The 16,552-nt window shown below is 39.6% G+C and overlaps 2 protein-coding genes across 3 annotated transcripts in view; one reads left to right on the forward strand and one right to left on the reverse strand.

The window, feature by feature from the left end:
* Nucleotides 1-8,643, reverse strand: part of nfatc3a (nuclear factor of activated T cells 3a) — a 56,452-nt gene extending 47,809 nt beyond the window's left edge. For both annotated transcript variants that reach the window (XM_084003841.1, XM_084003840.1), the window contains exon 1: nt 8,043-8,643. In XM_084003841.1, the coding sequence (XP_083859967.1) occupies nt 8,043-8,133 (91 nt within the window). In that variant the 5' untranslated portion in view covers nt 8,134-8,643. The remainder of the gene's footprint in view (nt 1-8,042) is intronic.
* Nucleotides 8,644-12,735: 4,092 nt separating this feature from the next.
* ddx28 (DEAD (Asp-Glu-Ala-Asp) box polypeptide 28) lies at nt 12,736-15,197 on the forward strand. Its single transcript, XM_084004927.1, has one exon. It carries the CDS (start codon nt 12,906-12,908, stop codon nt 14,604-14,606), a length of 1,701 nt encoding a protein of 566 aa, XP_083861053.1. The 5' UTR covers nt 12,736-12,905; the 3' UTR covers nt 14,607-15,197.
* The last annotated feature ends 1,355 nt before the right edge of the window (nt 15,198-16,552 follow it).

Consider the following 16,552-nt stretch of genomic DNA (forward strand, 5'->3'; position numbering starts at 1 on the left):
GCCCTTTTCGCCAAGCTGTCAAAGTCCACATGGTCCACATTCCAATTGTGACCCATGTAGTAGGCTCCACTCAAACACATGGGCCCCAACTAAAGTGTGTACTCTCACTCCCTTGAAAAGCTATCTGGTACATCGCAAGTTTAAAAGGGACAACTGAAGATGAACCATTTTAATATTGTATTGTGTATCCCATGTAAGAACTCCTACTATTGTTCATTTTCAATAAAGGACACCACAACAATCAGTGTTTTTTGATTACTCACTACAGAATGCATCACGCTACCTGATAATTGGACATATAAATGGAGCGGTACAAGAAAAAAAGCATGGGGTAGAGCTTTAGCCTGAAATAAAGCACTGAGGGGTAGCCTAAAATAAAATGGGATTCAAACCACCCTAATCCCATAGCAAACCATGTTTCATAGTAAAAGGACAGAGAGAAAGAAAAAATATGAAACCAGATGCAGGAGTTCAACAGCTTTCTCTCTGGTGTAATGCAGCCTCTGACATGTTGATACAGCGCAGCCAGCGGTAGCTTCAGTTACACTAAATTTAAACTAGACAGATGCCACACATAGTTACTCATGCCTCGCCCAGGGAAACAAACGTCTCATTCATCACGCTGGGTGCTGGGACCCCTTCAGTTTAGTAGGGTTAGGGGGCACCCACATGGTGATCCAGCCCCACATGTGGACCTCATGCATGACTGTCTGACCTTTGACCTCTCTGTCCTTTGCATTTTCATAGAAGCATTAGAACCCATTGGTCCATAAACAATTGTTTTTCTGAGACATATAGCCTTCAATCATAATCTAATCGTCAAATTCCCCTGTCCAAGCTGCATTTGTTTTTTCTTTCCTTCTTGTTTTTTTCTATGCAAACTTTCTTTTTTTATGATTTGTGGTGACATTTGTTATAACTTTATTTATACCTACCAATAAGTAATAATCTCCTACAACAGTACATGTCTAACATGTCTAATATCAACAAGCTTGACAATTAAAATGACAAAAAAAAAACTTAGCTAACTGCACATTAGCAAAGTGGGAGTCAAGTGCAGTGCATACAACATGAAATAATATCAGCAAGTTAAAGTCGGGCATATTTTAACTTTAGACTGGAGACGTCTTACAAAATTGCCCATATGTGTGTCAAAGAAAAACATTATAATATAATATATAATATAATTTAGACCAGACTTCAGCACAACCTGTTCTCTAATGACAGCTGCTTGTATGAGTTGTGGCTCCCACCCTCAACATAAAAGTCTGAACAAACACACGCGTACACACACAAACACACCTGGCTAGAGTCTGGGAGTGCTGACACACTCACCTGGCGATGTAGCGCACAGCATTCTTCCACTCCTCTCCTCGGTAAGATCGCTAAGTGCTTGAACAGTAAAATGTTGAAGGCTGTAGACGTGCTGAGACGAGAGGGGTTCTCCGGCACTAAGTACAAACGAGTCACTAGAACCTGCCGCCTGCCCTCTGCCACTCTCTTTGGGAGCTCAAAATAGTCCACCATGAGAGCGATGTAATTACAGTCTTTCCCACGACAAGGACTGAGAGGATCGTGCTCTTGGTTCAGAGAAGCAGAGCAATGACAACAACATAGACAAGGACAAAATTGCTCTCTCTGCTAGCTGGTCTTAGTTTGATCATAAATGATGATAAAAATGCTCCTTGACATCTTTTATTTCTTAGCAAGACAATCCTACCAGTACAAGAAACGTCACCACGTGTTAAGAGAACGAAATCAAACCTGAGTAGACACTAAGTTATTGTGGTGACTGCTGGCATCTGGAGATTTCATTACCCTAGATCAGTCTCTCTGATGTCACTGGTGGTCTCTTTCACATCCTGAGAAAGCACTGAGAAAAGAAAGAAGCCCCAGTCGTCCTGGTTCTATCATGCTCTGCGCTGGTAGGGTGGCAATTGACAAACCACAAAAACTTCTTTCAATATTTGTCAGATAAGAAAAAGCATTGACTAAAAAGTCAATGTATATCTATACATAAAAAGGAAAAAAGGAAAGGTCTAGACAGAGGAGGAGAGCGGGTTACCAAAAGTGCCGTTCATCATCCCCTTACCAGCAGCTAGAGAGCGGTGTGCCCCCACGCTCCTCTCATTCCACCCTGCCATCTGAACCCCACATGGCATGTCTAGGCAGAAAGCCAGACACCTCCGCTATGGATCTGCCACCCATAAAGGGGACCTCTAACCTCCCTGCCTCAAACCACCTCTAAAGCCCAATGAAGCCTCTGCCCATGACCTGTAGTGATGAGCACAAATGTGATAATATTTTGTAAAAAATTGAATTAAAAACAGTGAAAGGGAAATATGTTCTATAATTAGTATGTACAATAAAGCTTATCCTGTTTGATACTAAATGAAAGCACAAATGTGATATTTTGTCAAAAAAAATCTAATCAAAAACAGGTAAAGTGAAATAGGTTCTACAATTAGATGTACCATCTAGTTTACCCTGTTTGATACTATATGAAAGCAAGTGTGAGGCCATTGTCTGTAGTAAGCAAAAACATTGCACACAAGGGTCTCATACTGCCACTTCCATAGCTATGTTTCACAATGACAGTTAGCTGTAAGAACTGCCGTACAAATTGAAAAGATCTGGGACTGATGGCTGTTATGCATAAAATTACTCAAAACATGACTTAAATACCTATTAACATGTGGTTTTCCCCTGCCTCTGTAAACCTCTGGGAGGCCACCTAAGTGTTTTTTTCCCGTTAAAAAAAAAGAAAATTTAACTGAGCTCAACGATCACGAGAAAAGGAGCTGTGGAAAATGTGTGAAACCGAAGAACACATAATAGTGCTGTCAATGGATTTATAGCACAGGGGATTTGTATCAATTTTATTTACCAGCCATGTTGCATAGAAATCTTATCTAGAGGTATACAGTTCATGAATTAGTTACATTCAGGAATAGGTTCTCAATGAAGTCTTAAAAAGGATGGCTCACAGAAATAAAAAAAAAAAAAAGAATCTACAAAACATCAGAAAATTGTGAAAAGCGACCATAGCCATCAGCTTACGCATAACCACTTTGAGAGGCAATCGAAATGCTCCCCATCACATATTATGCCCCTTTAAAGTCACCAGAAACTCGGAACAGTGTCCCAGTGGCTCATCATGATCCACAGACCTCATGGAAACGACAAAAAAACTCCATATACGTCAATTGCATTTATGTGATGGCAAATGCTTTTTGTGATTTGTGTAAAATTACCCTTCAACTAAGTAAATAAATATTAATATAATTAATAACAATATCCTGATATCCATAAACACAAGGTTTAGAAGAGAAATGCCTTCAGTAGAATGCCCTTATAAAAACTTTGGACTATGGACTATAGACTTTGGAGAAAAGAAAGTCAATGGAAAGACATTACTGGAGATGAACAGAAGCAGATTTGATGAAAGGACCTCAATTTGAGAGGACACACTTGCTCAAGTTGAAGATGTTAAAACTTCATGAACCGGTCCTGCAGGAAAATAATAAGAATTGTAGTTTCTGGTAAATCTGTTTATCAGTGTTACGAGTATGAGTTGTCATATAGAGTTGCCAATTTTTGTCACAGCACACATAAGTTAAGGAATTTGTGAATTGGCTGTGGATTTTCAGCCCTTGTCTTTAGGCAACAGACAACTGATGAGAATCAGTTCACTTACTTGTTTTAGGGTTGAGGTTTAGATGTTAGTCTAAAGCTAACATTTCAATCATTTTTAAATTACCCGTTGCTGCATTTGTTAAAAAAAAAAAAAGTGAATTAGTTAAAAGTGGCAGTCTTATACCAGTTTTGGGGAAATTCTCACACTTCCAGCACAATGAATGAAAAAATGTGTTTTACCATATTTGTTATAAGGATTAGAAAATTATGTATGGGTCAAAAGTTTAAAATAAAGTTTGGATACACAAGAACTACCTTTATCTGAACCACCAGGCAAAATGTGGAAAATAAAAATAAAATTCAGTATCACCATTAACATAATTAACAATACCGGCTTACAGGCTTCATCCAAAACATTTTAAGACGCAATGTTGTAAATGGAAAAAATAGAGCTCAACCAATTTTTGAGGCCAATACCAGTATTGATTTTTTTTTTTATAAGATTATTTTTGGCTAGAGCGCCGTTCAAGCCTTTTATTACTTTTTCAGACAGCGTGGAAACGGGGAGAGAGAGAGAGCGAGGGAGATGACATGCGGGAAGTACGTCCCGGGCGGGAGTGGAGCCAGGGACCACCACGTCGAGGACGTTAAGCCTCTGTAAATGGGCCGTGGCGTAGTGGTTAGGGCAGCCGCCCCCAACCAATATTGATGTTTGAGAATTAAAAAATATGAATGGCAATATACTGTATTTGCCGATATGTCCTTTTTTTTACATTATTTTTTGGGCCATTTTTGCCTTTTATTGAGACAGAGAGTTTGAGAGTGAAAGGGGGACGCAGATGGGGATGCTATGCAGAAAGGGCCGCCAGTCAGATTCAAACCCAGGGTCAGGGTCGCTGTGTTGAGGACTCGGTACGTGGGGTGCCAACTCTACCACTGAGCCATCCCAGCACTCTGCTGATAAGTCTAAGTATTTTGGGAATCCTTAACCCTTGCACTTGTATTTTTGACATTTCTGTACAGAATTGTCTTGGAGCATTACATTCTAAGCTCGCCCACTTTTCAGCAGCCCAATCAAATGCAAAGGATTTGATTTAATCCCTCTTGTAACTGTACACCACTCAAATGTCCCGTTTCCCTGGGGAAAACTCACAGTACAGAAGCTAAAGGCACTCTAACTTCCATTTCACTTGGACTTTAAAGTTATTCTCTGTCCTTTCAGATTAATTTCAGTGAAATTTAAACAATGCAATCTCACTTTCTAGCCATGCTGATACACAAAGGGACTTCTATTCAGCTGGCACTGCACATAATCAGGGGGAAACCCTTACAGTAAGCTTGCCCAATGCCTGTGAATAGAACAGTGGAATACATTTTACCTCAAAGAGATGATTGTTTCCTAAACAACGACCAAACACTCAGAGAGCAAGAAAAATAAAGAGACAGACACCCACATGAACAGACAAGAGAAGAACAAAAAAGACAGACGGAGAAGCAGGGCGTTATACCGTACCACATTATTACACAGATTTCAAATCACATCCACATATGCAAGTAGAAAGACAGACAACCGACAGCTGGCCTGAAACTAAAAGTGTGCAGGAAGCCAACATTCAATTGTCAGCTCAGTTCCATTAAAAAATAAGATGAAGAGACAATATCTAAAACAAAGATTTGTTTTAGATAAGAAATTTGTTGTGAACATAAGCAACCAGCTTTAATAACAGCACCATTTTAGAAAGTTAAGTGCATTATTGTAACATATTGTAGCTGTCTGCTATAAGAGATATAGAAATGTGGCACCGATGTCTTTTTTTTATTTTTGAAGATGTTCCCGCTCCTGTTCACAACATAACAGACCAGTCAAGGCAACATTCAATAAGAAATGATATGAAGGGTGAAAACCCTTCGAATAGTCACAGTAGTACTCCAAGTTGTGAGAGAAACAAGCCCCGACTTGATCCTTGCCTTCAGAGAAGGAGACCAACTCAGGAGTGTGCAACTCCCTATTACTCTGGCTGTGTGACCCTGTACTACACTCCAGTTATTAATTTGGACAGGCGCCCCCCTTTTGGGCCAACTCATACAGTCCAGACCAGATTAAAACCACTTGCATACTGGTGCTTTTATTCCTACGCTTATTCCAACTGCAACTTTTTCCCCTCGTCTCATCTTCTCCAAATCAAACTTCTTTTTATAATTGAAGGAAAACTTGATTTAAGATAACACAAGCCAAACCTTTATGGAGTCACTACTTTCCCAGAGAATTCACATGTTCCAAGGGTTTAGGGCCAAAGACAGAAACCAATGAAGAAGCTGAAGCATAGATAGCATAGATGCAAGAACAACACAGATGTCATTAATCAATTAAGTTGTGAGTCTAAATCCAGCTATACTAAAGACTCTTTTACTCTTTCAAACAACCCAAACCTGAATAAATATATATATATATGCACACACACACACACACACACACACACACACACACACACACACACACATACATATATATATATATATATATATATATATATATATATATATATATATATATATATATATATATATATATATATATATATATATATTGATTCCTATATTATTCCTTTTGACTTCAGTCTGAGTAATGAATGCCTACAAGCAATATTATATTTGCGACCATTTATCTGTCCAATAATGCTGGTAATGTTCTATACTGCCAGAAAATCTGCAGTTTTTTTTCCAAAATGAAAATATTCATTTATTTTCTCTTTATTAACTGGAAGCATTTGACTTAGGCATTCATTTAATTTTTAAAAAGAGTTTTAAAAGTAAAAATCTTCTGGCAGTTTATCTTGACATATTTATATCTATCTTTGTAATCATTTCAATGATGAGGTGATGGATAATACACTTTGAGTGAGTGACGTATTAAAATTTTCCAAAACTTAACTGACATACCAGTTCTAGCAAATAACGGCATTCATTCAGCTAGTTCCTCACAATTAGGGCTTGGTGATAATTCTATATGATAATGTATCTTCCTTCTAAATAATCATAGTTTGATATGATTCCATAGAATAATATTTTGGCCTAATATATTGAAAATGTTACATCATATATTGAAATATAGCAATGCACAATTATGTTGTGTAAATTGATAATAACAAGCACATACTAACACAAATTTCCCTATTGAAGATAGATGATTTTGGGCATATAGCCAAGTCCGATAGATTTTCTGCTAATGGCTTACTTACTTACTTGTTGATACTAATACAATTACCATATGATCTGTTATGAATACTTAATAAGCACAGGCATCGTTTGATCTATTTAATTCACTACTTCTCTATTGTGATATGGGTTTCTAAGATAGCCAAAAGAAAACTTCTGTCCTTTAGTTCCGCCACTTTAGTCATTCTCATCTTTCGTTTATTTTTGACTGCATCCTGAGGGTCAATGAAGACAGTTTATAACATATTATACTTTTTTTAAAGTAAAACTTATATGCTAATTAAAAGTCAAAGCATCATAACATTTACCTGATGATTTTACAGATCCCTCTTTTGTTCATGTCCCTAACGTGTAATATCTAGAGGTCACAGTAGATAACCCATCATTTCAATGGCAAACAGATTTCTTAATTCTTACATTTTTTTCTGTTATTTTAAAAATTGGACATTTCATGTAATGTTTTTGTCTTTAAATTCACAAATATCAACAATAGCTACTGACTATTACGTTTTACTAGATGTAATAATGTTGCTATAACGTTACACTAATAATTGACAAATATCTACAGCAAAGACTATTTACAATGAAATAACACAGTTGACATGGTTGTTATTATTATTAACACAACAACAAAAACAACAACAGCATCTGTTCTACTTCAATGCAACAAGTGAGTAAAGTCTTTGACCACATTAGCATGTTCTACTCGCAGAAATGTTCATCAGTGACATTCAAAAGGGTCCCTCCTTCAGCCATACTTCACCATATCCACCTGACTTGTAACGTTTGCAGTCCCGCCAGAGTTAAAAGCTGCGTTCGCGTTTACAGTTGAGAAGCTATCTGTTGGCATTCATACGTTTTCCCCTTGATTCATAGTAAAATTAGCATGTGTCAATGACTGCACTTGTGCTAACCTGCTAGCGTGTTCAAGCTGATGACAGCTGGAGTGTTATGGTGGACGACCACGATAGAAAGGGTGATATTTTTAATATCTCCATTTCTCAAAAAAAAAACCAATCAAAACACTTTTTTAATTATTTTACAGGAAGAGCATACACAGTGTCGAGGTTGCGGTCGAAAGCTGCCGAGCTAAATTTTACCAGCAGTAGCTAGTTTAGGAGATTAACTTTAACGTTACTGTTAACTACCAATACATTCAGTATGGAACCAAAGGGGGGAAACACACTGACCTGTGGGACCTAACGGCTGCTGCTGCCCGTCCTCTCCGAATATCAGTCTGAAGTCCAGCTCCTCATTCCCGGGGCAGTTTGCAGTCGTCATCAGGTTTGACAGCTCGGGTTTGTACCCCGCCACTCGACCGTCGACCGCTGGAGAAACGTATGCTCTCCCTAGTCACAACATTTAACGACTGCCACGACGCCGAACTTCAACTTCAGGTCTTTTAAACTCACGTAAGTTTTTGACCATGCATGAATTCGTGTTGTTTCTCCCGCTTAGCCAAATAAAAAAATAAAAAAAAATAAAAAAAAACGCCGGTCGTTAGCTCCACTTCCTCTGGCAGTTGACTGGCGAAATTCTGGCTTCAACTTCAGTCAGAGAAAGTCGCCTGTCCCCCCCCCCCCCCTCCGTATCTGTCTTCCCCTCGCCGTTTCTCTCTGTCTGCGGACCGTGTCAGCGAGAAAGAAGCGCTTTCTCTGCCGGCGATCAATATTCGCTATAACGCCGACGAACTGTCGGTTTAATTGTCCCGTCCCCCTTCCTATCTTTCTCTCTATCTCTCCTCCTGTCTGTTTCTCTGTCGCTCTCTGAGCTGCTATCCCAACTTTTACTAACCCCGCGTGACAAGGCTGTTCCAGCGGTGACGTCAGCAGACACAACACAACACAACACAGGGCACGCACACGCATACGCACACACATGCACACGCATACGCACACGCATACACGCGCACACAGGTCTCCGGCGAGGGAGTTAATAAACAGTATATCAAAGACACGTTGTGGGACATAAAGTAGCCTTTATTGTTTTTTAAATGATTATGTTCTGTGACATTTTGGGGCCTGGTAAGCAAAATACCATAAATATAATAAAACCTCCATAATGTTCTATATCTTTGATGAGGCCTATGTCACTGTGTTTATAAGATGCTTTTGCAACAACAACAAAAACAAAGTGCACAAACGCTTGAAATTTGCATGTACCAAACCTGACTTTGCAACAACTGGGTCTTGCAGCGACTTTATTAGCCGCTCTATTTAATGGACTCTCCATTCTCTTCCTACCGCCCATCATTAAATTACATCCAATTGTGCCTAGCCCTCAATCCTCCCTCTTTGTGTGGTTCCAATCCAAACTAGGATTGGTAAATCTAATGACGTGATGCACTCCCTACCTTTAGATCCCTCGAGTCTGTCAGCACTGGGGCCCATTTATTTCTAATCAGCCAGTTTAGGCTTGTGAATGGGGCTGTACTGTAGGTAGGGAAGAATAGACATTTTGATCATAGCTTTTGGGATTAGTATAGATGGGCCATCCTCAATAGCACATCAAGCTGTTGCTCCATTGAAACTTCAGTTTGTGTACAGATAGTTATTTGTCACTTTTATCCCTGATTCTTGAGAGGGATGTTTCTGGCAGTTTGGAATTATTATTAGTTATTTGGCGATTTATTTATTGCCATCTTAAATGGTGACTTTGGCAGCATGTAGGGGTACTCAAATCCTTGTTGTGATGCCCCCTCCCTCTACTACACGCACACACACACACACACACACACACACACACACACACACACACACACACACACACACGCATACGTATCAACAATATCTGCCGTGAGCAAGCAAGTTTTTAATGATTCATCAAAGGTTTTTTGCAACCCTGCTAAGTTTTAATATATCACAAATGAGTATATATATGTTGTGTAAATAACAAACAGAACTTCAATATTCAAGCGAAACAAGGAAGAAACAAAGATCGTTCATTATATTGCTGTAAATAACTTACTACTAATAATAATAATCATAATAACTAACTGCATGAGCACATTCAAATGTAAATCAGTCCATTCAGTCAATACAAACTGCACGTGCAGCAGACAAGAGCTTCTTATTTTTCTGACAGCCACATTACATATATCTATGCTAGATGCATGTGGGCGTACAGACAGGCGCTCCGCTCACAAATGCACCTGAAAGCCTCAATATCACATTTCCTGTGGTCTTTATTTCCAAGCAAAAGCACAAGGTTGAACCCTTTTTGACTTCTATGCCACCTTCTGAAGCAATCCTCTCCCAACAGACGTGTTCTTCTTCGTACCATGGTTGGTATTATTACAACAATAGTCATCCTTTATTACAACAAAATATGCACCAAAGCTCTTTCCTCGTCATACAATTTAACAGCTATTAACTGCCATACGAGCTCCCAGACAGTGGTCTGATTAACAAGTATAAAGATGTTTTACTCAAACAGGTGTAAAGTTACTTGATTTAAATAAGTAATACATAAATAAATAATATTGCTTCTGACAAAACCCAAAAGAAGAAAGGAAGCCATTCTTAAGGACTACTTTTAGCAACAATTACCATCATTTAGTCACACCCAATTGTTGTGTGAGTTTTTTGTGATTATTGAGTGAAAAGAGGTGACTATTACTGTTATGAGCAAGGCTTCTATGACATTGACTTACAATAAAACACAGAAGCAAAGCTAATTTAAAAGAATTATTAAAAAAAAAATGGTACAATCACATTAAGTATTACAATAGTGCCACAAATGGAACAAATGGAAGGAGGAAAAGAGAACATATGGTTTTAGTTGTAAGGAATCTAAATTATTCTTAATCAGTGTTTGTTTTCACCTTTGTCACAAATATATTGGGATTTCAATAAATTATAAAGTGATCATCATATGGGAGTCACATGACTTACCTGAACTTTCTCCTGTGCAGCAATAATGTCTCAAGACCCACTTGAATCTAATTCAGGTTACTGGCGTGTGTTATCTCCGCAGATGACCTTTGAAGGGAGAAGATAATGAAAACAAATTGTGTGGGAGGCTGTAGATGTGGTTTGCGATATTATGTTCTTGTAAAGAAAGTTGCGATGGGGAAAAAAAACAGCATCTGCCCCCACACTGGTCCCGTTTGAGAGGTGTCACTCTTTTAAGGATTGGGGTTTGCACACACTGCAAAATGCAATACAGCACCTTGGCAACATGCGTGATGTTCACTAAATGTCAACAAATATCAAATTGCAGGCAGTCCTGTATCACATTTTCAGCTGATAAAGGGGTTTAAGGCTCACTTAGACAATATCACTGTTTTGTATACAAAATCTACATTCTCTGAATTTTACTGAAAATAAAATTATATCTGTAATTTGTTTTTAGTTGATTTGTTAGTCTATGTCTTAATGTATATGAATGGTTTATATTTTACAGTATGTTTATATGGAAAAGTGGAATATTTAAAATATGCTGTATATAGTTTGCAGATTATATAATCTGAGATAATTACTTTTTATTTCTTTTGAAACCATGCAAAAATAAATATTCTAGACCTGGAAGACAGAGCCATTGTAGCTCTAATCAGGATTTCAGGTGACTTGAAACGTTCCTTGTTGATTTGTGCTGCCCCCTTCTGTTCACTCTTTGAAAGTGATGTTGACTTGGTGTGATGAGGGCAGTCACAAACCCATTTGGCAACTAATTTTAATGTTTAGTTACAAGTAATACACTTAATACAATGAAGCCGTTTCTGTAAGTTATTTTTTCCCTTATTGGAAATTAGGCAGAGGGTAATCCCAGGAGGGATTCCACAGCATTGGTTTGTACGTGACAGAGGTTATGTTACTGAAAGTGTGTGTAATGTTCTGATGCTATAGTAAATCAATCAGCAAGCCAATTCATTCAGCACATGGGAGGGGCTGATGGACGATCAATGCTACATGTGACAGCAGCACTGATGCAGACAGATGTTTTCTATCCTGGGTATACAGGTGATTGTCCCTTGAAAAATAATATGATTTGAAGATAAAATGAACAGCAGAGGAACATGTCCCCTTTTTCACCCTCTCTGAATGCATGCCTGGTTAGATTGGCCTCCTTTTTTTATTAGTTTAGACTCCCAGTGGGCAACCAGATATAGATTATCCCCCACAGAACCAGAGGCCGGCATACAAATGATGCCTTTGAGTGATAATGCATAAACATGTAGACTAAACAATGTTGATATGTCTGAAAAGAGGAACAAATCTTGTAAAAATAATCATATTTACAGTGCCTCAGGCCTGGTCTTTGCTGAAGGGGATTGACCAGAGCTCATGACAGTTATTGACAGTCACTGAAGTGTCAACAACACACTCTTTCTCCCACTTCTCTATACGATCGATCTCTGGCATACAGTATACTACAGGCATTGCTGATTCATTGGGACAGTGATCAGCCGATGAAGTTAGCCTACCATTAGAACAGGCATACAAGACTTCAAAAGGAACACAGGCTGGAAAAGGACACCAAAAATATGTATCTGTGAATGTTCATCTTGCCTATTTAACTATATTATTAGCCAAATAGAATATTGCTTGCATATAACAACAAAACTCTCCTTCTTCTCACAGAATATCACATTAAAAATGATTACATCTTTTAATGACAGAAAGGATTAAAAACTATACTTTTTTGCAGCGTTTATAATGTTTATATAATTTGTTTATTTAATGTTATTTTTAATTAATCATGCATTCATTTCTCAATTGTTATTTAAATAATTGTCATGGACTTGTATTTTCTTTTTTTCGATTCTTGTTTGTGTTTGTATTAAATAATAAAATGTGTAAAAGAGTACTGTCGTGTTGCGGTTGTATATACGTCATCACTCCACGCCCGCTTGACGGCATCAACATTCGCCAATACAGCATGGCGTAGGAGTCAAGTAAAACGGGATGCTAACGGGTATAACATTTAAAGTAACATTGGACGATACCCAGTGCACTGAACTGGGTTCGTATTCACACTTTAGTCGTTTAAGTGCGTTTTGCTGTTCTCGTCACCGGACTCTTGGCTGCTAGCGAATCAATGAAACACCAAACATGCTCTCTTTGAAGGTCGGCTATCTGGCTTCGCCTGCGTCGCGAGCTCTCTCTTTAAGTGTTCACTGTCGTGAGTTCATGAAAGTGTCCGCATGCTGTCGTGTTCATTGTTCTGTAAGTCAGACTCGCTATTGCCGAACAGCGCTCGCGCCAGAAGAGATTATTATTCGTATTCCTCGCGACATGCAGAAGCGCATTGAAAACGTGAAACAGACTCGAGGCAAAAACAAGATCAACACCATCAAAGCCGGCAAGCTCCTGATCCAGAGCAAGAACCCCGATCTGAACCAATCTGCGGGATACACTCTTGGAAAGTTCGAGCAGCCCGTTCTTTGCTCTAAAGGATGGAAACACAATAAATCGTTCGGTGACTATTTCACCATCAACAACATCAAGACTGTTGCACCTTTTCTGACTGAAAATAAGACTGAGGATGTTGAAAAGAAAGCACCTGTGACGTTTGACAAACTCCGCATCTGCAAGGTGCTGGTGGACTCTTTGCACAATATCAACATTACCCATCCCACCACTGTACAGCTGCAGACCATCCCAAAGGTCATGAAAGGTCACAACATCCTGTGTGCTGCAGAGACAGGCAGTGGGAAAACGCTGAGTTACCTCCTTCCTATTGTCGACAGGCTGCAGGCTGATAAGGAATCACAGATTTATGTGGAGAGCGCACACAAGAATATCCAAGCTGTGGTCCTTGTGCCTTCCAGAGAGCTCGCTGAGCAAGTGGCGGCCGTGTCCAGGTCTCTGTGCGCTCCATTAGGGTTGACTACAAGTACTGTGGGTGGTGGTCGGGGTGTAGGACACATCAAGGTGGTCTTTCAAAGAGGTCATCCAGACATTTTAGTGGCCACACCAGGCGCTCTGGTCAAGGCCCTGCGGAGACGCTGCGTGGACTTAAGGGAGCTGAGCTTTGTGGTGGTGGACGAGGCTGACACCATGTTTGACCCAAGCTTCTCTGACATGCTGGAGGACATCCTGCTCCACGCAAACATCGCTAGTGGTCCCAAGGAAACTCGAGGCCCAGGCCATAAAGCCCAGCTGCTGGTGGTGGGGGCCACTTTCCCTGGGGGTGTCGGGGATGTGCTCAGTCAGGTGACAGACCTTGGCAGCATGTTGATTATCAAGAGCAAGATGCTGCACTTCCTCATGCCACATGTCAAACAGACATTCCTGAAGGTAAAGGGTACCGACAAGGTCCTGGAGCTCCACCAAGCCCTGAAGCTGCTCCAGCAGGAAAAAGGTGGAGGTGCCGCTCTTGTGTTCTGCAACAAGTCTGCCACGGTCAACTGGCTGGGGTACTCGCTGGAAGAGATGGGGGTGCGGCACACTCGTCTGCAAGGGGAGATGCCTGCCGCTGTGCGTGCAGGTGTCTTCCACTCCTTTCAGAAAGGTCTGGCAGATGTGCTGATATGCACGGACATTGCTTCACGTGGCCTGGACACATCGCGGGTGCGCTTGGTTGTTAACTATGACTCTCCAGAATCCCACACCGACTACATCCACAGGGCAGGGAGAGTGGGGAGGGCAGGAGGGGTGGAGGATGGAGAGGTGCTCAGCTTTGTCACTCATCCGTGGGATGTGGAGCTGGTGCAGAAGATTGAGACCGCTGCACGGAGGAGAACTAGTTTGCCAGGGATGGAATCTGATATACGTGAGCCAAAACCCAAAGTAGAAGAGGCAGAGGAGTAGAAGTCTTTTTTTTTCCTTCTATGTTTGCAAGTGGAAAGGCCTCTGGCCGGACATGTAACTGTTTGTGTTGGGTTGAGATGACAAACTCTAAATGTAACAGAAAAAGTAAGCCGGATTTGTTCAAAACAGAATTACAGTAGGCTGTTTTTCTTTGGCCACTATGACTTAAAACAAACAAAACAAAAATTAAATTATACTGTTATGATTGATCTTACAGGGAATGGCATTTCTCCTAAAATATGCGCAATTGTTTTTGCCGTACATTAAATGAAACATTCCCATTGGGGATCATTTGAAACGGAGAGCAATGGAAGTCACAAATCTTGCCTTTTTGTGAAGCTATGACTTGGAACTGCTGAATTCTGGCTTAAGTACATAATTTGAATACTTTAAAAACAGATAACATGGTGTAAATGGAAATGTGGAACACACAAAGGGTGTGTTTTGTATTTTTGCTGGTGTCACAAAATTTTGTATAGCTTGTTTTTCCTGATGTAAATGTTCATGAAGATTGATTTGCTGATGTTCATTTAGACTTAATATATTTTTATATTTATTCAGAATTGAGCAATTTTTGTAAAAAAAATTAAAGTGAATTTTGAATAATGTAATAGCCTTTTTCTTTGAAGCAAAAACATGATTTTCTTCAGCCTGTATTGTCTCCATTGTCAAATGTGTGTTGATCCTGTTGTGGCTTTTTTTTGTATGCAAAACATTTGTGCAAAAATGACAAAACACCAGCTTGTCTATCCAAATACTGAAAACAGAAATTGACTTGGTTGGTGACTGTAAGTAATTCTCAGTGAAACTGCAACAAGTAATGTGATGACTGAGCAGTTTGTCATCATTTAATTCAACCCCTTTGCTTTTTCACCACACTTAATCAAATACCAGCCAGAGTATGATCTTGAAATAATGTCTCTGACATTGCAACAAAGCATTCTGTATTAGAAGAAAATGCAATCTGCTGTGTCTGATCTACCTATTAAAACATTTAAAATAATGTCTTACATTGATTGATACTGCAATGTGAACAAATCCTGAATTCTCTGGATATCCATTCTTATGGTCCTTACCTACAATTTCAAGTAGCTGCGTGTTTTTTTATGTCATGTATTCCAGGTATTTGGCCACCAGGTGGGGCCATTTGTTATATTTCAGTTGATTTAGCCAACATTGAAGGCTGAAAAGTTGTCAGGTGAAAACATGTCTGCAGATTTCTTTGCTTTGTGCTCGATACAATTAACTTTGTTCACAAACATACTGAAAACAGACACAAGCCCACCTGCAAGTTTTTTGGACTCCAGTACTGTTTCATGTTAACAGACCAAAAGCACTTCAGATTACAGCACTAATCATTAATTTGCTGTCAAGTTGAACGCAGGCCAGAACCTGACATTTCTGCTGTTGATGTGGTAGGTCCACTGTACTTGAAAGGATTTCTCCCTCTCCTCCGTGCTTCTGTGATGTTATGGTTCAGTCTGTGTAGTTTTTAACAACTTTTTAGTTTTTACATGAATTATGGACTGATGACAACAAACCTACAAGTAGATGGCTCTGCCTGTAAACAAAGTGTACTCTTATTTCGAAAGGGCTCCATGTCCCGTTACATACCTGAATTATACTGTTTCTGGAAGTATAGAGATTGTAGAAGCAGACAGAAGTGTTAATGGCTCTGACAGTAACAAGGGGCTTCCATAAGAATGTCTGGTATCTAGCTAAGATTGTCCTGCTCCAGCTCGGGTCAACATCTTAAACTTCACCCCCTCTTAGGTTCACATTTCACCCAACTGTACCCTGACAACAAGGACCCGAGGCCACATATAGCACATGGAGCAAATGGCTCCAACCCCTTAATTTATATTTTTGTCCTGCTTCACCTCAACTGACCCCTGCAAAAATGATAAACTATCAAATTTCCCACTTTCAGATAGTTGCTGGCCCCA

Source organism: Eutrigla gurnardus (genome assembly GCF_963514095.1).
Source record: "Eutrigla gurnardus genome assembly, chromosome: 1".
Taxonomy (NCBI): domain Eukaryota; kingdom Metazoa; phylum Chordata; class Actinopteri; order Perciformes; family Triglidae; genus Eutrigla; species Eutrigla gurnardus.